This window comes from Mustelus asterias, chromosome 14 (genome assembly GCF_964213995.1).
Source record: "Mustelus asterias chromosome 14, sMusAst1.hap1.1, whole genome shotgun sequence".
Taxonomy (NCBI): domain Eukaryota; kingdom Metazoa; phylum Chordata; class Chondrichthyes; order Carcharhiniformes; family Triakidae; genus Mustelus; species Mustelus asterias.
In genome coordinates this window covers 5369904-5397863 of record NC_135814.1, presented here as the reverse complement: position 1 = coordinate 5397863, position 27960 = coordinate 5369904, and the positions used below count along the sequence as shown (strand labels likewise).

Here is a 27960-nt window from a genome sequence, read left to right as displayed (position 1 = left end):
CTTCTCGACTAACATGTGAGTCCAAAGTTATCGGGGCTGGGTGGAACGTGACGTTGAGGTCACAATCAGATCAGCCATGATTTTACTGAATGACAGAGCAGACTCGAGGGGCTGTATATTTGCATGAGAAGTATTTACATGGAGATCAGGAGATGGTTATCTAACAAATAATATCACCAGGAAATAACAATGTAAAACATCAAGGCAATGTACCAGACAAGGAGTGTATGAACAGGTGAGTTAGGAATGCGGGAGTCAGGCGGTGTTAAGAACCCAACTGATGTTACCCGCGAGAGTGTCTCAAAGTCCTGAAGGATAACCTGAAACACTGGCTCTTAGTGCTGCAAATTTGCTTTGAATAAGTGAGGAACCAGTCCAGTCGTTGCCTAAACAATTTATAAAGAATATTTATTAAAGCAAAAGAAAAGGAAAACACACAAGAAAGACTAATATGCACCGTTCACACTTCAGGATATCAATAACAAAACACGTTATATCTGAAATTACTTCTTGTTTCCAAAATATACCCACATTCCCAGAACCCACCGAGACACCCCTTTTCCCAAACAGTGACACTTTAGTGACTTGATGAGTCAAATCCAGCTTATGGTTACCATCCAGTGCAGCGTAGATGACCAAGTCTGGGGAATGTCTTTTGCCTGTTCAGTGAAGGCACAAAACTGCGTCTTTCAGAGGAGAATATCTACAATCTGCCGTGACTCTAAATGTTAGATGGAAAAGGCCTCTCTCTGGCTGTTGATGGAAAACTAGCTCACTTCCCCAGTGAGGGTCTCAACAGCTATACTGTTCAGTTTCTTTGATCTTCCACCCTGTGGATTTGGCTGTCTGCATCTCTCAAATTCCTTGCCTTTCAGAGTTATCGTTTGTATCGGCCCATTGATCTCTGGTAAACAGTTTTTCTGAAATGGCAATTCGAACTTCAATTTATCTAGACACCTGCTAATCTTGTTACTGGGTAAATTCCAGTTTCAGGAGGTACATTAGTGTGGACATCTGCTTCAGTTCCCAGTAGAACAAAACGAGGTTCTTCTACTGGATTAACCGGTCATACTGAACCTCGCACGATTGGAGTAACGCTGGTGGTTGCTGCTGCATCATCCTGTTCTACATATATCATGTTAGTTTCATTTTTCCATATGGGGGATTCCTTACTTTTCTTCCTTGGAGGTCAACCAGATAGGACACGGGGCCTGTCTTTGTTATAATTTTCCCAGGGGTCCAGGCCATAAAGTTCTGGATGAATACAACATCATTCACTTCAAAGGAGCCATCACGTTTAACAGAATCGTGATGCTTTTTATGCACCGTTTCACCTCCACCTTCCCCACTAAATTGGGAAAGACGAGGTCAGGTCTCCTCCCGTGGCACCTTCCCACTATTAGCTCTGTGGAGGATGTTCCTGTAGGAATGTGTGCTGCTGTCCTGTGAGTGAGGAGGAATCCAGCAAGCTTCAACCGCACTGGCACGCCCAACTGTTTCCTCGTCACTGATTTAAATGTCTGGGCGGCAGTGGCAAGCACTGCTGCCTCAAAGCGCCAGGGACCCGGGTTCAATTCCAGCCTCGGGCGACTGTCTGTGTGGAGTTTGCATGTTCTCCCCGTGTCTGCATGGGTTTCCTCCCAAAGTCCAAAGATGTGCCATGATAAATTGACCCCAGTGTCGGGGATCAGCAGGGTAAATATGTGGGGTTATGGGAAAAGGGCCTGGGTGAGATTGTGGTCGGTGCAGACTCGATGGGCCGAATGGCCTCCTTCTGCACTGTAGGGATTCTATGATTCTTTCTGCTAAGCCACTCGAGGCTGGATGATCGGGGGCCGTACACACATTGTATTCTGTTATTTTGCACACAATGCTTCTGTAAAGGAAGTGCCACTATCAGATATCAAAATGTCTTGTCGTAGTTTCTTGCTCACTTGCGGAGGATGTTGTTCTCATTTCGTGAAAATCAAACCACTTGGATGGATATCAACATTAAAAACTTGGCACCCACAAAGGGACCAGCAAAATCCGTATGTAACCATGCCTGATGTTGGTCAGGTCAGTGCCATGGGCAGAAGTGAACCAAAGGAAGCAGTTTTGTGGTGATTGGCATTGATCACAACGCATGATGAGGTTTTCAATATCCTTATCAATGTCTGGCCACCAAACATAATCTGTTTCGAGCATCTTCATTGCGGTCAGCCCTGGGTGAGCATTGTGTAATTCCTGCAGCAGTGTCCCTCTTGCTGGGTCAGGGACCACGACTCTAGACTCCTCTCCCCTTGCAGTAACACTCTGTCCTCACAGCTCAGTGTGTTTTCCGTGGTGCGTTGTAAAATAGCACATGCTGCAGATACACCGAAAGGTAACAGCGTGTACCGAAAGTTCATAAAGTTTATTTATTAGTCACAAGTAGGCTTACATTAACACTGCAATGAAGTTACAGTGAAAGTCCCCCAGTCGCCACGATCCAGCGCCTGTTTAGGTCAATGCACCCCTAACCAGCACATCTTTCAGACTGAGAGAGGAAACCGGAGCACCCGGAGGAAACCCACGCAGACACGGGGAGAATGTGCAAACTCCACACAGTCACCCAAACTAGGAATCGAATCCAGGTCCCTGGCGCTGAGGCAGCTGTGCTAACCACTGTGTCACCTGAAAGAAGCCCTTGTGGTTGTTAATTGTTGCAAAATCTTCTTGAATCCTCATCCAACTCTGACTGTTGACAGGCGTGGCTCATGTCTAGTTTTGTATACACTCGGCCTCCCACTAGCTTTGCGTAAAGATCCTCAATTTCGAACTGAATACACGTCCAGCCTGGCTGCTTGATTGACAGCCAATTTGCAGTCCCCACAAACGCGCACGGCCCTGTCAGATTTCAGTACAGGTACAATGGGGGCAGCCCATTCAGGAAACTGGGAGAAGGTTTGTGACATCAAATTGGCAACTAAATTGGCAAGACATCTTCAGTATAACTGACAGCAGTTTACAAGAAGCTTTTAAAAAAAATACCCAAAGCCTTTCAGAGTCAATTAGGCAGAATTCAGGGTGCCAAGGCTAAAATCTACATCAATTTAGATGCGAACCCCAAATTTCATAGAGTTCGCCCAGTTCCACGTCCATCAAAAAGTTGAGGTATAACCTAAAACATTTCAAAAAATTAGAAGTCATAAGGCTTTTCTGAATGGACCGCCACATTGTACCTGTACTGAAATTGGACAGGGGTTATCATGACCCTGCATAATAATAAAGAAAATTAACACATGTAATAGTATAGAGTGAAAAGTATTGTTTCTTGCGCGCTATACAAAGCATACCATACATAGGGAAGGAAAGGAGTGCAGAATGCAGTGTTATAGTCATAGCTAGGGTGTAGAGAAAGATCAACTTAATGCGAGGTAGGTCCATTCGAAAGTCTGATGGCAGCAGGGGAGTTGTTCTTGAGTCGGTAGGTACGTAATCTCAGGCTTTTGTATCTTTTTCCCCGACAGAAGAAGGTGGGAGAGCGTATGTCTGGGGTCCGTGGGATCGTTGGTTATGCTGGCTGCTTTTCCGAGGCAGCGGGAAGTGTAGACAGTGTCAGCGGATGGGAGGCTGGTTTGCGCAATGGACTGGGCTTCATTCACGACCCTTTGTAGTTTCTTGCGGTCTTGGGCAGAGCAGGATCCATTACCAGAAATAATGCTTTCTGCTGTGCATCTGTAAAAGTTGACGAGAGTCGTAGTGGACAGGCCAAAGTAGAGGCGTTGGTGGGCTTTCTTAACTATAGCGTAACTTATCCATGTTACAAGCTGGTATCCAGAGCTTCTGGGGATGTTAAATTTCTAATAAGATTAAAAGTCTGGAGTCTGCTGTAAACAGAATTACCTTTTGCTTATCCTCTTCTGTAATCCCATCAGCGGTGAAGAAATTGCGAAGTTTTCAATATACTAAACCCAGTGTTTCAGCCTCTGGGTCAAAGGGATCGATTTTCCCTAAAAGCGGCATTTAAAAAAAAACTTATTGTTGCTGCAGAGATTTTTTTTTAAAAAACAAAAAAAGTTTGAAGGTAGACCTCCCCCCACCCCGATCCCAGGAGTTGGTGACTGTATCCTGATTTAGCTCGTCGCCAGTGTAATAATAGTCCTCCACTGCTACATGATCTCTGCCGTGCTACACCAGGGCCCAAAGCTTCGAGAACAACCCACTGCGCCACAAAACCTCCCTCATTAGGTGATGATCACTGATAAATCCAGGAGGGAATTCAGAAACTACCTCTTAAAGTTAATTTATTTATTAGTCACAAGTAGGCTTACATTAACACTGCAATGAAGTTACTGTGAAAATCCCCTAGTTGCCACACTCTGGTGCCTGTTCAGGTACACGGAGGGAGAATTTAGCACGGCCAATCCACCTAACCAGCACATCTTTCAGACTGTGGGAAACCAGTGCACCCGGAGGAAACCCACGCAGACATGGGGAGAACGCGCAGACTCCACACAGACAGTGACCCGAGCCGGGAATCGGAAATCAAAGCTGGGATCTTCTTAAGTTCTGGTCTGAAGGTTCCACACCAAAAGAATTTGTACCAAAAACAACACTGGCCTTTGAGGGGGAGGATGGGCCAGAGGGCCAGACTGTAAGAAACTGATTCGTATCATTGGAGGGAGAGGTTACTCAACATGAAAATTAGGGGTGAAATACTGCATTATAGGACAGGAATACTTTATTTACTCTTTGCTTCCTAACCGTCCTCTTGTCTCCGTGCTACCAACGTTCATTGCAGAATAGCCAAGTACTGAATGACTTCAGTCAAAACAGTTCTGGACAAATCCGCAATCAGGCCTCTGTATGTTGCTCCACGAAGACTGATCGCTCTTCCCTCCGAATCCAACTCCTGTCAGTCACTGCCGCTGACGGGAAATGGTGACAAGAGCCTCAGCACTGTTTTTACAACAACAACATGCATTTACACAGTGCCTTCAAGTCAGTAAAACATCCCACGGTGCTTTCAGGAGCATAGTGCATCACGGTGGGAATAAGGTCCACAGCCAACTTTCAATTCCAATGTTTGTTTATTTAAGAAGTGATCTATTTTAAAAGACATGCGTGAGGTTTCATAATTAGTAAAAGCGATTGGTTTCCCTCGCTCTGTCCCTGGGGTTGTCTTTGCATTTGAATAGAAACAGTGCGCAGGGGTTATGGGGAAAAAGGCAGGGCAATGGCATCAAGTCGTGACGCTCATTTGGAGAGCCGGTGCAGGCACGATGGGCTGAATGGCCTCCTTCTGCACTGTAACAATTCTGAGGTTTGGGCTCTTCCAACTGAAAAAAGTCTAGATATTTATTCCTGAGATTGAAGCCACAGAGTGGGAGGAGGCCACTTGGCCCATCGCTCCTGTACCCAGGGATAGCTCTTTATGTGCAACTAACTACCCCTATCCCATGCATCCTGCAGTAAACCCCTTGCCTTGCCCAGAGTCAGCGTTGAGAGTAACTTATTGATGTGCTGCTGTGCCCCTAATTCCCTTCACACCTCCAACCCTGCAGCTTCCTGCCATGATCTTCGAGAGTAAGTAGTCTCACAACACCAGGTTAAAGTCCATCAGGTTTATTTGGTAGCCCGAGCTTTCGGAGCGTCACTCCTTCATCAGGTGATGACGCACTCACCTGATGAAGGAATCACGCTCCGAAAGCTCGTGCTACCAAATAAACCTGTTGGACTTTAACCTGCTGTTGTGAGACTTCTTACTGTGCCCACCCCAGTCCAACGCCGGCAACTCCACATCATGATCCTGGAGATGTACCATGGCTGAGTTTTGAGAGATTAATGGAATCATTTTAACCACGCTGCTTGATCGGGAATCCTGTGGGGATCCGGAGGAACGCTGGCTTCATAACCGGCTGAATCTGCGCTCTGTTGGAAAGAGGTGCTGGTGGGTACAGGTCTGTCAACAAATGTGAGGCAGCAAATTAATTCTAACGCAGGAAGTACACTGCACGTCATGATGCGATATTCCTACAGTATCTGTTACCCACGAGCGAGGAAACCGCACTTCGCACAGCTTTCAAAGTAAGGGAGGGCCGAAGGGCCTGTTTCCTGTGCTGTACTGTTCTTTGTTCTTTATATGGAACTTGGATAAGACATGATTGCACTTCCCAGAATCCCAAGAACAAAAAAATCACCCAAATATTTCGCGTTGCGGAGCCTTAAGATATCATATTGTTGGAGGGAAATACTCAACAGCTTTGGTTAATCAAAAATTTGCATAATTAAAAACTGTCATCCTTCAGAGGTGGCTGTGGGGATTACGCCCAGTTGGGAGTCGAGTTGTCCAGTTCAGGGGCGTTGTCTGCTGCTGGACGTGGAGCCACTCGGAGCCATGAAGCTGCTGGTCTCAGTCAACAGTCACATTGCAGATCACGGATGGGAAGAGGTCGAAGAATCCCTACGAAAAAACAGAGATTAAATGGATCACTCCGGGGAAACGAGAGGTCACCCACCACCCCCCCCCCCCTCCACCAAATATCTGTTGCAAAGTACACCTGGGTTGACTATTGCTGGAAAGAGACATGTTGCTGAAGTTTTTCATCCTGCACCTATCAGGACAAATGCAAGTATGTCAAATTTCAAACAATGACAATTTATATTCCAGGGGAAAGAGTACTGATTGGCTGGCAAGCCGATTCAGATGGGCTGGCAAGCCGATTCTGATTGGTTGAGCTATTGCCATGGGGAACTATTGGCTCCCTAACATCCTAAAGGTGCAAGACTTGGACATATTCCTTTTGTTTGCCGAGAATGGGTATATTCAAATTTTTGAGATGCTTTGCTTTTCTAGATTAACTTGCTAATCAATCAGTTCCCTTTTATCCTGTAGTCTAAATTGTTGCAATCATTTGAAATTTGGCATTCATGTATTTGTCCTGAAGAGGTTTGAGGCAAGAAATGTCATCACTCCTTTCAGCAATGTTCAAGTTCTCTGCTACCAAACGGCTGCACTCATGGGCTGGTCCTGTTGAACACAAAGTGATTTCTTCTGAGATATTAGGGGGGAAGTGGGTGGAAACCATGGTGCCCTTAATCTGGGCTTCACTGTTGTTTAGTGACACCATTCCCACCACTGAGTCAGGAGGTCATGGGTTCAAGTCCCACTCTGGGCTGTGACTCCCTGCACAGTACTACGCAGCATTCCGAGAAGCTAAACCAAGTCTCCAGCTGCCCTGAGTGTGAACAATGCCATGGCTCTGTGTTGCAGCACACAGGAGAGCTCTCCCCAGTGTCCAGGCTAATAATTAACCTTCAACCAACACCACACAAATAACCGATATCTGGCCTTCACCACGTTGCTGTTTGTGGGATCTTGCTGTGCACAACCTGGCTGCTACATTTCCTGGATTACAACAGCGACTACGCTTCAAAAAAAGCACTTCATCGCCTTGTGAATAGCTGTGTTCAGATCTTGAAAGCTGCAATTTTGGGTGGCACGGTGGCTAGCACTGCTGCCTCACAGCGCCAGGGGCCCGGCTTGAGTCACTGTCTGTGTGGAGTCTGCACATTCTCCCCATGTCTGCGTGGGTTTCCTCCGGGTGCTCCGGTTTCCTCCCACAATCTGAAAGATGTGTAGGTTGGGTTGATTGGCCCGTGCTAAATTCTCCCTCAGTGTTACCCGAACAGGTGCCGGAGTCTGGCAACTAGGGGATTTTCACAGTAACTTCATTGCAGCGTTAATCTAAGCCTACTTGTGACACTGATAAATAAATAATCTCTTTTTTAGTTGTCCCCAATTTCTTGATCCCTCCCCCACCCCACCCCCCCACGCCCTCACCAGAGGAACTGTTCTCTCCAATATCTACCCCCTTAAACCATTTAATCGCCAGGTCACTGCTCTACCCACAGGGAAATGGGATGGGGGCCTGAGGGCACCCCTTGCTGGGGTAGCACTGCCCTGGGCACAGTGTGGAATGGGCTCCTTCTGTACTCTGAATGCAATGAATCTCAGAGAGTGTAAGATGGAGTGAGAGGGTGGGGCAGGAAGGGGTTGCCAACTGTGATTACATGTATTCCTGGAGGTTTCATCACATGACTCTCCCCAACCTCCAGCCATTAGTCGCCAACACGTCCATCCTTGTGACGAGCTGCCTTCCTAAAGCCAGTTGGATGATGCTCGACTGTCAAAGCCTTTCCACCCCCCAATTTTCTTTGAACCTTTCTCTTCATAAAAACAAAGAAAATGACAAAAAATCCCCTTGTTAACGTGCCGATGGGTTTTCTCCAGGGTCGCGCACAGCAGTGTCCTGGAGACTGGCCTTCAATCAATGGCTGGAGACTCCAGGCCAGTCCTGGAGGGTTGGTAATCTCTTTGAGGTCCACATCCCAGAGCAAATACCTCTCCAAACACAGCGCAGCAGTCTCCGCGGGTGACCCGGAGAGTGCCCACCATGTTTCAGTTTGCTGGCGGGGGGGGGGGGGGGTGTCGGGGAGACTGTTGTCTTGTCCTGAACCACAACCATCCTCTCAGTCAGAGGCTTTGTACTGACAATGGGAGAAAACACAATTCTCCTCAGCCTGAGCGATACTGCCACCACCTGGTGGGTCTCATGTTCGCACAATAAAACCAAAGATACAGCCCCACAGTCACAAAGAGCTCACTCAAGGCTGAGCAGAGCTAACGGAGCAAGGCCCTCGCACTCCTGAAATCGTTGCATCTACAATGCAGAAGGAGCCCATTCCACACTCAGTGCCTGAGGCAGTGCCACGCCATCAAGGGGTGCCCTCTGGCCCCCATCCCACTTCCCTGTATGCTGAGGAGTGACCTGACGGTTTTGTCTGTATTCTTTCATGGGACACGGGCGTCGCTGGCTGGGCCAGCGTTTATTGCCCATCCTTAGTTACTCGAGGGCAGTAGAGAGTCAACCACATTGCTGTGGCTCTGGAGTCACACGTAGGCCAGACCGGGTAAGGACGGCAGATTTCCTTCCCTAAAGGACATTCGTGAACCTGATGGGTTTTTCCATCAATCGACAATGGTTTCATGGTCATCAGTAGATTCTTAATTCCAGATATTTTAATTGAATTCAAATTCCACCATCTGCCGTGGTGGGATTCGATCCTGGGTCAGAACATTAGCTGAGTTTCTGGATTCATAGACGAGTGATAATACCACAAGGCCATTACCTCCCTCTAAATTAAATGGTTTGAGGAATAGACAATGGAGAGAACAGTTCCTCTGGTGGTCCGGGATTGGGGGGGGGGGGGGATTGAGAAAGTGGGGACCCTGGGGAGAACTCCCCTGTATCTTTTCAGAATTGTGCCATGGGATTTGATCCAGCTTGAGAGGGCAGATGGGATCTCTTGATTCGTCTGCAAGCAGCGCCTCTGACAAGGCAGCACTCTCTCAGCGCTCTCCTGCAGGCAGCAACCCGCAGGATTTGCTCAGATTTCCGGGGTGGCTTCAGTGACTCTGGAATCACAGATAACACCCAGAGGCATCTGGATGGGTCCATGAACAGGGAGGGAATAGAGGGATACAGACTGAGTAAGGCCAGAAGGTTTTCTTTAGTTCAGTTCGGGCATCATGATCAGCACAGGCCTGGAGGGCCGAAGGGTCTGTTCCTGTGCTGTACCTTTCTTTTTCTATCTAAATGAGTACAGGCACACCGTGTACCACTCTGTAACACAGATATAACAAATACCTGAGTTGTAATGGCGCAGACACCTCACGTACAACACTGGAACCCGGCTGTTAACATTGGGTTGGAAGGACGCGTCGTTGCCACGTGGCAACAAACAGAAGCTCATTGAATGCCGGGCAACGTGCCGTCGGAACTGGAGGTGAACATTCAGCCCCTCGAGCCAATTCCGCCATTCAATGAGATCACGGCCAACTCCATCTACTCACCTTGGATCCGTAAACCTTTACCAACTAAAATCCATCACTCTCAGATTTGACTATTTCAACTGACTCCCGGTCTCAACAGCTTTTTAGGAGAGAATGTTCCAGATTCCCAGTACTCTGTGGGAAGCTTTCCCGCGATCAGTCAATGGGCCCCCCCCCCCTGTTGATGGAGCCTCTGCATTTATTTGCTCACTGGGCCAAATAAGATCAGTGTGTCGGGGGAGACAAGGGCAGGTCTCACAGCAAGGCTGACAACAAACAGAGTCTACTTCAACAGAATCTCCACAAACTGCAGCAAACCCAAAGTCCACAGGTCTAAACTGAAACCGCACTGCATGAATGGAAGTCCTCCGATAAAAACTGGTGAATTCTACAGCAAAATGCAGAGTGGACAATAGTTAGAACATAAAACTTAGACCCCAAGTCAGTGCCAGTTGCTGCAACAAGTCTCCAGGTGGGACTGACGGAGAATTATCCAAACATCTCCCTACCGGCAGTGACCTGTCATTATCCACAGCCTAACTGAGGTGCCAAGGCGTGCCAGAGAGCGGCGTGTTATTTACCTTGAACAGTGTGACAGTCTGAAGGACACTTGAAGTACAACACATCTCACGGATGGAGTGCATGGCCAATTGCGGGGACCCAATGTCCAATACTTTCAGCCCGAGGCCAGAGGCGAGGATCGGGCCGATGGTAGTGCCACAGGGACTGTCGTTCCTCACCATGACATCCTGGAAAGAATTTGGTTTGGAAGTGTATTAGAATTCATTGAGATCACAGCGCATTGTATTGTGGAGAAGCTGGGAATGTTCGCCTTAAGATACGGAGAACAATCTCTGCAATTGAGTTGAATAGACATGTACAAGATTATGAAGGGGTTACATAGTAGATTTAAAAGAAAAACATATTTATTCATTCACAGGATGTGGGCGTCACTGGCTAGGCCAGCATTTATTACCCATTCTTAATTACCCTTGAGAAGGTGGTGGTGAGCTGCCTTCTTGAACTCACCTGCAGTCCATGTGGTGTAGGTACACCCACAGTGCTGTTAGGAAGAGAGTCCCAGGATTTTGACCCAGTGATAGTTACGGAATGGCCGATATATATCCAAGTCAGGATGATGAGTGACATGGAGGGAAACTTGCAGGTGGTGGCGCTCCCACGTGTCTATTTGGCCTTCTGGGCGCTAAAGGCTGCAGGTTTGGAAGATGCTGTTGAAGGAGTCTTGGCAAGTTGCTGCAGTGCATGTTGTAGGTGGTACACACGGCTGCCACTTTGCCTCGGTGGTGGAGGAAGTGGATGTGGAAGTTGGTGGATGGGGTGCCAATCAAGTGGGCTGCTGTGTCCTGGGTGCTGTCAAGCTTGAATGTTGTTGGAGCTGCATTCATCCAGGCAAGAGCAGAGCATTCCATCACACTCCTGACTTAACCATGCAGACGCTACGACAACGGATGAATGAACACCGCTCGTCAATCACCAGGCAAGACTGTTCTCTTCCTGTTGGGAACACTTCAGCGGTCATGGGCATTCAGCCTCTGATCTTCGGGTAAGCGTTCTCCAAGGCAGCCTTCACCACACACGACAGCGCAGAGTCGCTGAGCAGAAACTGATAGCCAAGTTCCGCACACATGAGGACGGCCTAAACCGGGATGTTGGGTTTATGTCACACTATCAGTAACCCCCACAGCTTGCCTCCTGGGCTTGCAGAATCTCACTGGCTGTCCTGTCTGGAGACAATACACATCTCTTTAACCTGTGCTTAATGCTCCCTCCACCCACATAGTCTGTATCTTTAAGACCTGGTTGGTTGTAGAGATTCGCATTCTAATCAGTATTCTGTAACTTGATTTTGTGTCTCTGTGCCCTGTTTGAGAGCAGATTTCCACTCCATCTGATGAAGGAGCAGCGCTCCGAAAGCTAATGGCATTTGCTACCAAATAAACCTGTTGGACTTTAACCTGGTGTTGTTAAAACTCTTACTTATGGGTGGGTGGACAGGCTTTGGGGAGTCAGGAGGTTAGTTATTGCTGCAGGACTCCTACCTTTGGCCTGCTCTTATAGCCAGTGTTTAAATGGCTGGTCCAGTTAAGGTTCTGGTCAGTGGTGATGTGCAGGATGTTGATTTGCTCCATCTCCTTTGACAGCCTTTACTAGATGAAAAATCCACTGTGCATCCATAGCCCTTTTGGACAGGGTCTAAATTTTCACTCCCCATCTCTAATGCTTTGCAACACCTCTTGTCTAAAATGGCAGGCCACAAGCTTACCTGGAGAGGGACCTGCACACGATTGGCAATCTCGCGGACAATGGCAGCAGTGACAGCATTTGAGGCGTATCGCTGATTACTGTTAAATTTAATCACCGGCCCCTGGATAGAAATAAGAAACAGCATCGTTAGCAAATTCTGCAGCAGCACAAGGCTGCAAGGTCAACCAGTGCTGTGTCCATAACCCAGAAACATTGCACATAATCACTTGACCAGATTCACTTCACTGTGGTCCATTGCTTTGCTTCCATTACTCGTGTCCTAACTTGCACCAAGTCCCGTTCACACATTATCCACTGTGCTCAGTGACCAACCTTGGCTCCCAGTCCGGCAACACCTCAAACATTTGCTTACGGGTTGTTAAATCTCCCCACGGCCTCCCTCGCTCCAACTCTCAGAGATCTGGCCTCTTGAGCATCCCCAAATTTTACCATTAAATTATTGGCGGCAGTTTTTCAGCTGTCAAGAGTCGAAGATTTACTCCCACTTGGGAATAAGTGGGCGTATTAGTGAGAGGCAACATGGATTTGTGAAGGGGAGGTCATGTCTCACTAACTTGATCGAGTTTTTCAAGGAAGTGACGAAGATGATTGATGAGGGTAGGGCAGTGAATGTTGTCTACATGGGCTTCAGTAAAGCCTTAGACAAGGTCCCTCATGGCAGACTGGTGCAGAAGGTGAAGTCGCATGGGATCAGAGGTGAGCTGGAAAGGTGGATACAAAACTGGCTCAGTCATAGAACAGTAAGAAGTTTAACAACACCAGGTTAAAGCCGGCATCTCCACATCAGTCATAGAAGACAGAGGGTAGCAGTGGAAGGGTGCGCTTCTAAATGGAGGGCTGTGACAAGTGGCATTCCTCAGGGATCAGTGCTGGGACCTTTGCTGTTCGTAATATATATTTGGAAGAAAATGTAACTGGATTGATTAGTAAGTTTGCGGATGACATAAAGGTTGGTGGATTTGCGGATAGTGATGAGGTCCATCAGAGGATACAGATCGGTTGGAGGCTTGGGCGGAGAGATGGCAGATGGAGTTTCATCCGGACAAACGCGAGGTAATGCATTTTGGAAGGTCTAATACAGATAGGAAATATACAGTAAATGGCAGAACCCTTAGGAGTATTGATAGGCAGAGGGATCTGGGTGCACAGGTACACAGGTCACTGAAAGTAGCAACGCAGATGGAGAAGGTAGTTTAGAAGGCATACAGCATGCTTGCCTTCATCGACCGGGGCATTGAGTTTAAAAATTGGCAAGTCATGTTGCAGCTTTATAGAACCTTAGTTGGGCCGCACTTGGAATATAGTGTTCAATCCTGATCGCCACACTACCAGAAGGATGTGGAGGCTTTGGAGAGGGTAAAGAAAAGATTTACCAGGATGTTGCCTGGCATGGAGGGCATTAGCTATGAGGAGAAGTTGGAGAAACTTGGTTTGTTCTCACTGGAATGACGGAGGTTGAGGGGCGACCTGATAGAAGTCTACAAGATTATGAGAGGCATGGACAGAGTGGATAGTCAGAAGCTTTTTCCCAGGGTGGAAGAGTCAATTACTAGGGGGCACAGGTTTAAGGTGCGAGGGGCAAGGTTTAAAGGAGATGTACGAGGCAGATTCTTTACACAGAGGGTGGTGGGTGCCTGGAACTTATTGCCGGGGGAGGGAGTGGAAGCGGATACGATAGTGAGTTTTAAGGGGCGTCTGGACAAATACATGAATAGGATAGGAATAGAGGGATACGGTCCCCGGAAGGGTAGGGGGTTTTAGTTCAGTCGGACAGCATGGTCGGTGCAGGCTTGGAGGGGCCGAAGGGCCTGTTCCTGTGCTGGAATTTTCTTTGTTCTCTGGAATTCTCTCCCTAAACCCCACCTCTCTGAGAGGCTCTTTAAATGCTCCATCTTTCACAAAGATTTTGCTTTTCTTCCCCAATATCTCCTCGTGTGGCTCAGGCATAGCTTTGTTGGTAAAAACATCGCTGTGAAGCCACCTCGAGGACATTTCATTTAAACATACCGCGTAAGTGAAAATTGTTGTTCGAGTAAACATCGCTGGATATATCTCCATGCATTTTACCAAAGTTTTGTGTTTAATACGCCAAGGGATGAAGTGGGAGGAGGGGCACTGAGTGGAATCGGAGGGGCAAAGTACTCTGATCCTGAAAGATCGGTGGTTAATGGGCTGGGGATGAGGAGTTTGACCCAGTGCATCTTTTCTGCTTTGGGCCCTATGAACAATGGGTAGCACGACTGCCTCACAGCACCAGGAACCTGGGTTCAATTCCCGGCTTGGGTCACTATCTGTATGGAGTCTGCACGTTCTCCCCATGTCCGCGTGGGTTTCCTCCGGGTGCTCTGGTGTCCTCCCGCAGTCCAAAGACATGTGGGTTAGCTTGATTGGCTGTGCTAAATTGACCCGAGTGCCAGGGGGATTATTAGTAGGATAAATGTGTGGGGTTACGAGAATAGGGCCTGGGTGGGATTGGGGTTGGTGCAGACCCGATGGGCCGAATGGCCTCCTTCTGCATTCTATGACTACAAACTCTCAATGCAGCTCTGAAGTCCCTCATAATGTGGAATTTTATTTATGTTGAGCCCAATGCAGACAGATTAATGCAACTGTTTAAAAACCAAACATCTTCACCCAGCCTGCAACGTGAAGCCCTGGGACTGAGTCCATCTGTTCAGTGGATGTTAAGGATCCCAAGGCACCACTTGGAGAAATGCGGAGCGTTCCCATGGTGTCCTGTCCAACACTGCTTCCTTGATGGTGGTTGCTGCAGCTAATGAACGCCCGTCCAAACCCCGCTGCCCGTCCAAACCCCGCCCCCCCGCTGCCCGTCCAAACCCCGCCCCCCGCTGCCCATCCAAACCCCGCCCCCCCGCTGCCTGTCCAAACCCCGCCCCCCCGCTGCCCGTCCAAACCCCGCCCCCCGCTGCCCGTCCAAACCCCGCCCCCCCGCTGCCCGTCCAAACCCCGCCCCCCGCCCAAACCCCGCCCCCCGCTGCCCGTCCAAACCCCGCCCCCCCGCTGCCTGTCCAAACCCCGCCACCTCGCTGCCCGTCCAAACCCCGCCCCCCCGCTGCCCGTCCAAACCCCGCCCCCCGCTGCCCGTCCAAACCCCGCCACCCGCTGCCCATCCAAACCCCGCCCCCGCTTCCCGTCCAAACCCCGCCCCCCGCTGCCCGTCCAAACCCCGCCCCCCGCTGCCCATCCAAACCCCGCCCCCGCTTCCCGTCCAAACCCCGCCCCTGCTGCCCGTCCAAACCCCGCCCCCCCGCTGCCCGTCCAAACCCCGCCCCCCGCTGCCCGTCCAAACAACGCCCCCCCGCTGCCCGTCCAAACCCCGCCCCCCCGCTGCCCGTCCAAACCCCGCCCCCCGCTGCCCGTCCAAACCCCGCCCCCCGCTGCCCGTCCAAACCCCGCCCCCCCGCTGCCCGTCCAAACCCCGCCCCCCGCTGCCCGTCCAAACCCCGCCCCCCGCTGCCCGTCCAAACCCCGCCCCCCCGCTGCCCGTCCAAACCCCGCCCCCCGCTGCCCGTCCAAACCCCGCCCCCCCGCTGCCCGTCCAAACCCCGCCCCCCGCTGCCCGTCCAAACCCCGCCCCCCGCTGCCCGTCCAAACCCCGCCCCCTCGCTGCCCGTCCAAACCCCGCCCCCTCGCTGCCCGTCCAAACCCCGCCCCCCCGCTGCCTGTCCAAACCCCGCTGCCCGTCCAAACCCCGCCCCCCGCTTCCCGTCCAAACCCCGCTGCCCGTCCAAACCTCGCCCCCCCCGCTGCCTGTCCAAACCCCGCCCCCCGCTTCCCGTCCAAACCCCGCTGCCCGTCCAAACCCCGCTGCCCGTCCAAACCCCGCTGCCCGTCCAAACCCCGCTGCCCGTCCAAACCCCGCCCCCTGCTGCCTGTCCAAACCCCGCTGCCCGTCCAAACCCCGCCCCCTGCTGCCTGTCCAAACCCCGCCCCCTGCTGCCTGTCCAAACCCCACCCCCTGCTGCCTGTCCAAACCCCACCCCCTGCTGCCTGTCCAAACCCCGCCCCCTGCTGCCTGTCCAAACCCCACCCCCTGCTGCCTGTCCAAACCCCGCCCCCTGCTGCCTGTCCAAACCCCGCCCCCTGCTGCCTGTCCAAACCCCGCCCCCTGCTGCCTGTTCATTCCAATTGGTTTGAAAGGACCCAGAAGCAAAGAATAATCACAAAACATGGGGCCCATCTCCACAGACACTGACCCACTGAATCCAACTCCAGGAGCTTTGGGATACCACAGTGTGGACAGGCAGCAGGGGGCTTGTGTGGCTTTTGCTACCAAATAAACCTGTTGGACTTTAACCTGGTGTTGTTAAACCTCTTACTATGTATACCACAGTACTACGGTTACATCATTGTTCCAGTAATTTAAAATCCGGAGAATGAGAGTTTAAATCCCACCGCTGTGAAATCAATTTAAAAAGATAAGTAAATAAACCTGGAAATAGCAAAGTGCAGTCAGTCAGAGTGAGAGAAACACAACTGGTTCACAGTTAGTGCTGAGACAAGGGGCTGGTCGGGAGGAAGCTGTAACACTGTTCCTGACGCTGTGTTTGGTCTGGTACAAACTCCCAGACCATCTGAAAGAACCAGGAGGTGATCGGGGGAAAAAGCAAATCACTGCAGACGCTGGAATCTGAAACCAAATGAGAAAATGCTGGAAAACCTCAGCAGGTCTGGCAGCATCTGTAAGGAGAGAAAAGGGCTGACGTTTCGAGTCCAGATGACCCTTTGTCACAGAGTCACCTGGACTCGAAACGTCAGCTCTTTTCTCTCCTTACAGATGCTGCCAGACCGGCTGAGATTTTCCAGCATTTCCTCTTTTGGAGATAGAGGGAAGATCTTTAAAGACAGCGATAGATAGGTTCTTGATCAATGAGGGGATCAAGTGTTACGGAGAGAAGGCAGGAGAATGGGGATGAGAATCATATCAGCCATGATTGAATAGCAGAGCAGACCTGATGGGCCGAATGGCCTAATTCTGCTCCTATATGATAATCAAATCCCTACAGTGCAGAAGGAGACCCATCGGGCCTGCAGCGACAACAATCCCACCCAGGCCCTATCCCCGTAACCCCGAGTATTTACCTTGCCAGTCCCCCTGACACTAAGGGTCAATCTCACACGGCCAATCCACCTAATGTACACATCTTTGGACTGTGGGAGGAAACCGGAGCACCCAGAAAAAACCCACGCAGACTTGGGGAGAACGTGCAAACTCCACACAGACAGACAGTCACCCGGAGCTGGAACTGAACCCTGGTCCCTGGAGCTGTGAGGCAGCAGTGCTAACCACCGTGCCACCTCTATATCTTATGGTCTAAGATAAAACCACACAATGCATTATGACCTGGAAGGGGTTGACTAAAGGGGTGGTGGCTGTCTTAAATGTGCACAATAACTTTCTGAAGGCAATTGGATAGACTTTTGCAGTGCTTGAGGGAATGAGCAAGGAAGTGGGGCTCATTGGTTATGACTTTTAAAGAGCCAACACAGGCACGATGGACAGAATGGCCTCCTGTGCTGTATCATTCTATGACTCTGTTTCATTACAGCTTTGTTTAAAGAGTAAATATTGGTCAGGCCCTGGACAGGAAGCCCTGGGATCCATGAATGCTGGTACAAGACTCGCTGGAACAGGGGAACAGGCAGAGGGAGACTTGTTTCACACACTGGGCAGCTTCAAGTGCATCAGGCAGCAGAAAGCAATACATTTTATTTTTAAAGAGGTGCAGTTTTGCAAAATGATTCGTGAGTCTCGTCCCAAAGCTTTGGAGAATTTAATAGACATGCATTAACCTCACCTTGTGCAGAGCCGGCCTGTGATTTTCTTCATGTTTATCTCTGCAAGAGTTGAAATTAGAGAGTAAATTTCACTGAGCTCTGGGATAATACCTCTCGCTTAAAGCAGGGGGTTCAAACCCTTTCTGCTTCTGAAATCCCCCCCCCCCCCCTCCTGGGTATAAATATTCCACAAATCCCGTGTCACGCAACATAGTTTTTAATGTTTAAAAACCAATAGTGAATTCACACACAGCAAGATCCCATAACCATATGGATCACCATTGCCAAGTTCCAGTTTCTTTTCCCACATAAAAATGGTCTCTCTTCATATGCCTGTCTGCACCTCAGGTGAGCGACGTCTCTGGGATTTGGCAAGTTCCTGGTGGCAGTGAGGATGCAACTGGAAGACAAGTTACACAGTTCCACTCAACTGAATGGTGAAACAAGTTAGAAATCATAGTATTAATCGAAACTCTACAGTGCAGAAGGAGGCCACTCAGCCCATCGAGTCTGCACTGACAACAATCCCTCCTAGGCCTTATCCCCGTAACCCCACATATTTATCCTGCTAATCCCTCTAACCTACACATCCCGGGACACTAAGGGGCAATTTAGCACGGCCAATGCACCTAACCCGCACATCTTTGGACTGAGGGAGGAAACTGGAGGAAACCCACGCAGACACGGGGAGAACATGCAAACTCCACACAGACAGTGACCCAAGCCGGGAATCAAACCCAGGTCCCTGGTGTTGTGAGGCAGCAGTGCTAGGCACTGTGATTGGAGGAAGGAGGCTGAAACAGGCGGTGCAAATGGAATCAAGGGCTGATGAGTTTCTGTAGAGAGCGGCAATTGAGGGATAGGTTGAAACGGTGGGCTAACTGGCAGGTTTTTAAAATTTCTTTCATGGGATGTGGGCATCATTGGCTAGTCCAGCATTTGTTGTTCTTGTTTCTCTTCCCGCGCCTATTGCTACACAAGGCGGACTGTTCCCACAGCGAGATTTCAAGATGGCACCGCAGCGTGGTGATTTCTTGCAAGCTGTGCCCAGCGTACCCTCAATTTCTATCTTTTACCCACATTCTATGCTTTTAAAACTCTTTCTATCTCTTTCACTACATTCGACACCCTCTCCTTTCATTCTCTATGAACAGTATGCTTTGTCTGTATAGCACGCAAGAAACAATACTTTTCACTGTATCCCAATACATGAGAGAATAATACATCAAATCAAAGTGAAGGTTTTTCCCGGAATAAGTCGCTAGTCTATCGCCAGAGGCTTACAGCTTGGGGGTGCCACACCGTATCGACTGTGGCTGACCAGGAGTCTCTCCCATTCTTACCACCTTCCACTGGTGTGTACTGGAAGGATTTTACAGGTTGACACTCAGTCTGTTTGACCACGGTATGAATGCACCTTCCTTGCCCATCAAGTCCTGGGGACTCAAACCCAGAGATTCTGGCTGAGGCAGGGATTCTATCCACTGTCCCACATGTATTGTCCATCCCTAATTGCCCTGAGAAGGTAGCGGCGAGCCACCTTTTTGAACCACTGCAGAACATGTGGTATAGGTACATCCACAGTGCTGTTAGGAAGGGAGTTCCAGGATTTTGATCCAATGATAGTGAAGGAACAGCAACATATTTCCAAGTCAGGATGGCGAGTGCCTTGGAGGGGAACTTCCAGGTGGTGGTGTTCCCACTCATCCGCTGCCCTTGTCTTTCAAGGTGGTAGAGGTCTAGGTTTGGAAGGTGAGTTCCTACAGTGCATCTTGTAGACAGTACAAGTAGTGGAGGGAGTAAATGTTTAAGTTGGTGAATGGGGTGCCAGTCAAGCGGGGTTGCTTTGTCCTGGATGATGTTGAGTTTCTTGAGTGCTGTTGGCGCTGCACTCATCCAGGCAAGTGGAGACTATTCCATCACACTCCTGACTTGTGCCGTGTGGATGGTGGACAGGCTTTGGGGAGTCAGGAGGGAAGTTACTTGCTGCAGAATTCTGAACCTCTGAGCTGCTCTTGTAGCCACAGTATTTCTCTCGCCGGTCATGTTCAGTTTCTGGCAATGATAACCCCCAGGATATTGAATGTGGGGGTTCGCGATAGTAATGTCACTGAACGTCAAGGGGAGATGGTTAGCTTCTCTCTCTTGCTGAGGATGGTCATGGCCCGGCACTTGTGTTGCGTGAATGTTATTTGCCAATTCAGACCAAGTCTGAATGATAGCCAGTTCTTGCTGCCATGCGATCATCAGCAAACATCTACATTTATCTTGGAGGGAAGATCATTCATGAAACAGCTGAAGACGGTTGAGCCGAGGACGTGACACTTGAGGAACTCCTGCTGCGATGACCTGAGACTGAGATGATTGACCTTCAACAAACATTTTCTTTTGTGCTAGGTGTGACTCCAAACAGTGGAAAGTAATTCCCCCCATATTCCCATCAACTCCAGATTTGATTTATTATTGTCACATGTATTAACATAGTGAAAAGTATTGTTTCTTGCGCGCTATACAAAGCATACCATTCATAGAGAAGGAAAGGAGAGAGTGCAGAATGTAGTGTTACAGTCATAGCTAGGGTGTAGAGAAAGATCAACTTAATGCAAGGTAAGACCATTCAAAAGTCTGACAGCAGCAGGGAAGAAGCTGTCCTTGAGTCGGTTGGTACGTGACCCACTTCTGTATCTTTTTCCTGGCAGAAGAAGGTGGAAGAGAGAATGTCTGGGGTGCGTGGGGTCCTTGATCATGCTGGCTGCTTTGCCGAGGCAGCGGGAAGTGTAGACAGAATCAATGGATGGGAGGCTGGTTTGTGTGATGGATTGGGCTACACTCACGACCTTTTGTAGATCTTTTTGTTAGGGCTCCTTGATGCCACACTTGGTCAAATGCTCCCTTGATGTCAAGGGCTGTCATTCTCCCCTCACCTCCGGACTTCAGCTCCTTTGTTCATGCCAATGTTGATATATATAAAGAAGGTTCAGACTTTTTTTATATTACAAGGAGCTTTATACCTTTCGTATTGTTAATTTTTTTTGATGAGGGCATCACTGGTAAGACCAATGTTTATGGGCCATTCCTAATTTTGTTTGAGAAGGTGGTGGTCATCCGCCTTCTTGAGCCGTTGCAGTCTACACTGTGACTCACATTGTTGTTAGAGAGGTATTTCAGGTTTTGGATTCAGGGTGAGGGTACCATCGCGGTAATATTACCAGATTAATAATCCAGAGATTTAGACCACGATCTGAAGGCATGAGTTCAAGCCTCACCACGGCAGCTGGGCATTTTAAATTCAATTAACAACACTGAAATAAGATGCTAATCTCATTAATAACGATCATGAAACTATCGGATTGACGTAGAAGGCAATCTGGATCACCCCATGTCCTGCGGGGAAGGAAATCTGCCATTCTTACTCAGTTTGGCCAAACTTATTCTTTTTGATCAATTCATAAAGATTAATGGTCAGTAGTTCAAATGACATGCAAATACAGATGCAAATTGTGAAGCTTTCCAGCATGCTAATGACATTCATGTCATTATCTGTCTTACTTTCCAGTGCTCCAGAGTCACAGATCCACCACAGTGTGGGTGACACCCAAATGCCCTCTGAAATGACCTAAAAAGGCCACTCAGTTACTTTGAACTCACAACACCAGGTTAAAGTCCAACAGGTTTATTTGGAATCACGAGCTTTCGGAGTGCTGCTTCTTCAGAGCCTTATTTTATTACTTATTTATTAGTCACAAGTAAGGATTACATTAACACTGCAATGAAGTTACTGTGAAATTCCCCTAGTTGCCACACTCCGGCACCTACCCAGCACGTCTTTTTCAGAATGTGGGAGGAAACCGGAGCACCCAGAGGTGCTGGACTTTAATAACCTGGTGTTGTGAGACCCAGGGCATTTTAAATTCAATTAATAACACTGAAATAAGATGCTAATCTCATTAATAACGATCATGAGACTATCGGATTGACGTAGAAGCCAATCTGGATCACCCCATGTCCTGCGGGGAAGGAAATCTGCCATTCTTACTCAGTTTGGCCAAACTTATTCTTTTTGATCAATTCACCCCAGTCCAACGCCGGCATCTCCACATCATTACTTTAAACTGCTACAGGAAAGTTATACTTGTTGGATAACACATGGCATTTAATTTTCAAAGACAGTAGTAACAGAGCCCAGTGAGCCCCTGCCTTGTAATCCAGCATTGCTTCTTGAGTAATTGTTAATCCAACAACATTACTATTCTAGACGATAGGGGAGGAATAATCTGGGCAGCAAGGGATGTCATCCTGTAAAAGTGAAACTTGAAACACTTACACGTAGTTGGGGTGGACGGCATGTGCCATATCTGAGCTGATCATGAACGACTTGGGAATGGCTTCCTCAAACGCTGTCAGGTTTTGGCTACTGGAAGACAGGCGCCGTAAAACTAACTCTGTTAGGGAGGACCCTGCGCCATGAGCACTCTCACTGCCAACCTTAAGAGCCGGGGGTGAAGGAGGGAGGAAAAAGAACAAGATTAGAACTTTGATGCAAAACACAATTGTACTGGAAGGATTCCAGCTTCTTAGGAACACGGGGACAGGAGCAGGCCAGTGTGTCCCACGGTTCAATGAAAGACTGGCTTAAGGTGCATTTTAAAGACCCAAAGACCTTGTTGCTTCTGGGAAGAGCAGAGAGATTTGGAACCTTTAGGACTCTGATGAGAGAAGGTGATTTTATAATTGACACGAAGTTCTGCTAGTCCAAAGCTAGTCCTCCCACAGTCCAAAGATGTGCAGGTTAGATGGACTGGCCATGTAAATTGCCCCTTAGTGTCAGGGGGACTAGCTAGGGAGGTAGAACCTGGGTGTGATTATGTTCAGTGCAGACCTAATGGGCCCAATGGCCTCCTTCTGCACTGTAGGGATTCTATGATTCTAGTCTGAAAGCTCCAGCTGGATGGTGGGTGTCCTGCAAATTCCGCCAGCAGTGAGAATCCCAGGATTGTCTGAAACTGCTGGGCCCTCTGACAAGGGTCAACCCCGGTTCAAGGGGTAGTTGCAGTGATCGCAGTCATGGATTCAACCCCCAGCCTGGAGACTTGAGCACAAAGTCTTGTCTGACACTTCCACTGTAATACTGAGGGTGTGCTGCACTGTCAGAGGTGCCATCTTTCAGATGAGGTGTCAAACTGATGTCCTTCCCGTCCTCTCAGGACTCAAAGAGCAGGTTGATTTTTCCTGGTATCCTGACTAAATAATTATTCCTCAACAAACATCACAATGACAGATTCTCTGGGCATTTATTTTGTTGCTAGTTTTGGGATCCTGTTGTTTGCAAACTGGCTGTTGCACTTGAGAAAGGTGTTATAAGTTTGCACATTCTCCTCGTGTCTGCGTGGGTTTCCTCCGGGTGCTCCGGTTTCCTCCCACAGTCCAAAGATGTGCGGGTTAGGTTGATTGGCCAGGTTAAAAATTGTCCCTGAGATGTGTAGTTAGAGGGATTAGCGGGTAAATATGTGGGGGTAGGGCCTGGGTGGGATTGTGGTCGGTGCAGACTCGATGGGCCGAATGGCCTCCTTCTGCACTGTAGGGTTTCTATGTTTCTATGTTCTGAGTTCATCCTTCTTTACTCAGGGCAGGCAAGGTGACGGCTAGGTGATCTGGTGTTGGTTGAGAAATAAATATTGGTCGGAACATTGGGGAGAACTCCCTTGTTTTGCTTCAAAAAGAGTACCATGGGATCTTTTAAATCCACCTTGGACAGCAGATAGCACCTTGCTATAAAGTTTCATCCTGAAAAAGGCACCTCGGGCAGTGCAGCACTCCCTAAGTACTGCATACCTAAGTTGAGCCCAGATTGTGGGATTTGAACCCACAACTTTCTAACTCAGAGGCGAGAGTGCTACTCACTGAACCACAGCTGACATCACTAGTACGTGGCACAGAATGATCCCATCAGCATGGGTTCAATCCCAGTATTGGCTGTAGTAGTTCATGGAGGTTTGTCTCCTCACCTTGCCCCAAGCTTGATTCCCCTCAAGCTACACAATTCAATGTCTCTCTCTAATGGAAAGAGATGTCTGCGGTGTTTCATGGACTATGGCTAACTACCTTAGCACAAGTGACCTCTGTGGGTCTTTGAAATTTATTAATTTTACATGGTCGCTACACACAGAAACAGGACAATCAGTCCGAATGCTCCATGCTGCTGTTACGCTCTATGCAAACCTTCTACCACCCCCTCTTCATCTCCGCCTATCCTTCTATTTCTTCTAGCCTCACGTGTTTATCTAGTGTCCCCTCAACTGTATCTCTGTAATTCACCTCAACCATTCTGTGTTGGTGAATCCACCTTCTCACCACTCTCCAGGTAAAGACATTCTTCCTGAATTCCTCATTGGGCTTATTAGTGACAATCCTGTATCGATGGCCACTGGTTCCAGCCTTACCCACAAGTTGGAACATCTCAATGCCTACTCTATGAAATCTTCTTACCTCCTCATTGTCAAACAGCGTAACCACTCGGATATTGAGGTCTTCTGCCAACGTCCCTTCGTCCTTGCATGATTCGATCAGACCCTGCGGAGGATACAGAAAGGGGTCTGACACTAAAGTCGGTGGAGTTGTGGACAGTGCGGAGGGAAGTGGCAGGTTACAGAGGGACATAGATAAGCTGCAGAGCTGGGCTGAGAGGTGGCAAATGGAGTTTAATGTGGAAAAGTGTGAAGTGATTCACTTTGGAAGGAGTAACAGGAATACAGAGTACTGGGCTAATGGTAAGATACTTGGTAGTGTGGATGAACAGAGGGATCTGGGTGTCCATGTGCATAGATCCCTGAAAGTTGGCACCCAGGTTGATAGGGTTGTTAAGAAGGCGTATGGTGTGTTAGCTTTTATTGGTAGAGGGATTGAGTTTCGGAGCCAGGAGGTCATGTTGCAACTGTACAAAACTCTGGTGCGGCCGCACTTGGGAGTATTGCGTACAGTTCTGGTCGCCGCATTACAGGAAAGATGTGGAAGTGTTGGAAAGGATGCAGAGGAGATTTACCAGGATGTTGCCTGGTATGGTGGGAAAATCGTATGAGGAAAGACTGAGGGGCTTGAGGTTGTTTTCGTTAGAGAGAAGAAGGTTAAGAGGTGACTTAATAGAGGCATACAAGATGATCAGAGGATTAGATAGGGTGGATAGTGAGAGCCTTTTTCCTCGGATGGTGATGGCTAGCACGAGGGGACATAGCTTTAAATTGAGGGGTGATAGATATAGGACAGATGTTAGAGATAGGTTCTTTACTCAGAGAGTAGTAAGGGCGTGGAATGCCCTGCCTGCAGCAGTGGTGGACTCGTCAACATTAAGAGCATTTAAATGGTCATTGGATAAACATATGGATGATATTGGAATAGTGTAGGTTAGATGGGCTTAAGATTGGTTTCACTGGTCGGCGCAACATCGAGGGCCGAAGGGCCTGTACTGCGCTGTAATGTTCTATGGGTCTGACTGTTAAAGGCAATAAAACAGAGTGGGAATGTCACGTGCCACTTTTCTTCAGCGGGTTGCCGGCTCCGGGTCAGGCGACTGTGGGTCGGGCGACTGTGGGTCGGGCGACTGTGGGTCGGGCGACTGTGGGTCGGGCGACTGTGGGTCGGGCGACTGTGGGTCGGGCGACTGTGGGTCGGGCGACTGTGGGTCGGGCGACTGTGGGTCGGGCGACTGTGGGTCGGGCGACTGTGGGTCGGGCGACTGTGGGTCGGGCGACTGTGGGTCGGGCGACTGTGGGTCAGGCGACTGTGGGTCAGGCGACTGTGGGTCAGGCGACTGTGGGTCAGGCGACTGTGGGTCAGCGTCTCAGTCCTTTCACTCACGTCTCTGTCATGTCAGCAGTGGCTCAGTGGTAGCGCCTGAATCCACAACCTTCTGACTGAGAAGCGGGAGCACTGCCCACTCAGCCATGGCTGGGGATTGAGTCAGTTTAATGTCAGGCAGATGGGAAAACTACTGGAGACCATTAAGATAAAAGCAAAATACTGCGGATTCTGGAATCTGAAACAAAAACAGAAAATGCTGGAAAATCTCAGCAGGTCTGACGGCATCTGTGGGGAGAGAATAGGGCCAACGTTTCGAGTCTGGATGGCCCTTGATCAAAGGTCTGACGAAAGGTCATCCAGACTCGAAACGTTGGCTCAATTCTCTCTCCACAGATGCTGTCAGACCTGCTGAGATTATCCAGCATTTTCTGTTTTTGTACTGGAGACCATTGTCAAGGACAAAATTAATTCTCACTTATATAGCGCCTTTGAATAATAAATTCACAGGAACATTTTGAAACAAAATTTGGCACCAAGCAGGTACGAAGACAGATGACCAAAAATTTGGTCAAAGAGGTGGGTTTGAAGGGGGAACTTAAATGAGGGGAGAGAGGCTGAGAAATGTAAGGAGGGAATTTCAGAGCTCAGGATCCAGGCAACTGAAGGCCACCAACGGCGAGGTGATGGCAGTGGATAAGGTGCAAGAGACCAGAGTTAAAAAAATAGTTTATTTATTAGTCACAAGTCGGCTTACATTAACACTGCAATGAAGTTACTGTGAAAATCCCCTAGTTGCCTCACTCCTGCGCCTGTTTGGGTACACTGAGGGAGAATTTAGCATGGCCCATGCACCTAACCAGCACATCTTTCAGACTGTGGGAGACAACCGGAGCACCCGGAGGAAACCCACGCAGACACAGGGAGAACGTGCAGACTCCACACAGACAGTGACCCAAGCCAGGAATCGAAGCTGGGCCCTTGATGCTGTGAGGCAGCAGTGCCAATCACTGCGCCGTGAGTTGGAGAAACGCAGAGATTTGGAGGGGATTACAGTCATAGGGGAGAGACCGCAGAGGGATTTAAAAGCAAGGATGAGAATTTTAAAATCGAGGTGTTGCCAGACTGGGAGTCAGTGTAAGTCAGCAAGCACAAGGTTGATGGGTGAATATAGTTCATGGTGAGAGTCAGGTTATAAAGATTGTAGTCAAAGTAAAAGTAACGTGGAGGGGCAGTGTGCAAGCAGCCTAAACAGAGACTGAAAAGAACACTAAATCAACAGAAACACCATGTCTGGATATACATTACTAATGACTATTATTGGATATTTGCAACGATTAGAATGCACTTGACATTGATCGACAACAACTTACACAGTGTTTTTAACACGGTAAAATGTCTGTGTTGTAGCATTACTTACATTTCACCATTTAAATGGTGAAAAATTACAACATGCTACTGTGCAGAGGGACCTGGGGGTCCTTGTGCATGAATCGCAAAAACTCAGTCTGCAGGTGCAGCAGGTGACCAAGAAGGCGAATGGAATGTTGGCCTTTATCGCGAGAGGGATGGGAGTATAAAAGCAGGGAGGTCTTGCTGCAACTGTACAGGGTACTGGTGAGGCCGCACCTGGAGTAGTGTGTACAATTTTGGTCCCCTTATTTAAGAAAGGATATATTAGCTTTGGAGGGGGTACAGAGAAGGTTCACCAGGTTGATTCCGGAGATGAGGGGGTTAGCTTATGAGGAGAGATTGAGTAGACTGGGCCTGTACTCATTGGAGTTTAGAAGGTTGAGGGGAGATCTTATGGAGACATATAAGATAATGAAGGGGCTAGACAGGGTAGAAGCAGCGAGGTTATTTCCACTTACAATGGAAACAAGAACTAGGGGGCATAGCCTCAAAATATGGGGGAGTCAATTTAGAACAGAGTTGAGGAGGAACGTCTTCTCCCAGAGGGTAGTGAATCTTTGGAATTCTCTGCCCAGTGAAGCAGTAGAGGCTACCTCGTTAAATGTGTTTAAGTCACAGACAGATAGATTTTTAACCATTAAGGGTATTAAGGGTTATGGGAAGCGGGCGGGTAAGTGGAACTGAACCCACTATCAGATCAGCCATGATTTTATTGAATGGCGGAGCAGGCTTGAGGGGCTAGATGGCCTACTCCTGCTCATAGTTCTTATGTTCTTGTGTTATGTTCAAACTACAAGAGGAGATAGCAAGAC

The 27960-nt window shown here is 48.8% G+C and overlaps 1 protein-coding gene across 3 annotated transcripts in view; it reads right to left on the bottom strand.

The window, feature by feature from the left end:
* Positions 1-389: 389 nt before the first annotated feature.
* Positions 390-27960, bottom strand: part of dnpep (aspartyl aminopeptidase) — a 58776-nt gene continuing 31205 nt past the window's right edge. Inside the window, exons 10-16 of one of the 3 annotated variants that reach the window (XR_013499484.1) lie at positions 24431-24514; positions 22269-22429; positions 17965-18004; positions 12144-12245; positions 10441-10608; positions 5694-6427; positions 390-5606 (exon numbers count right to left, since the gene is read on the bottom strand). Coding sequence is in view for 2 of the 3 variants with exons in the window: in XM_078227811.1 (XP_078083937.1) it covers positions 6377-6427; positions 10441-10608; positions 12144-12245; positions 17965-18004; positions 22269-22429; positions 24431-24514 (606 nt within the window). In the remaining variant the exon portion in view is untranslated. Of the gene's footprint in view, positions 6428-10440; positions 10609-12143; positions 12246-17964; positions 18005-22268; positions 22430-24430; positions 24515-27960 lie in introns of all 3 variants that reach the window. The other 2 variants (XM_078227811.1, XM_078227810.1) reach the window with 2 other exon arrangements.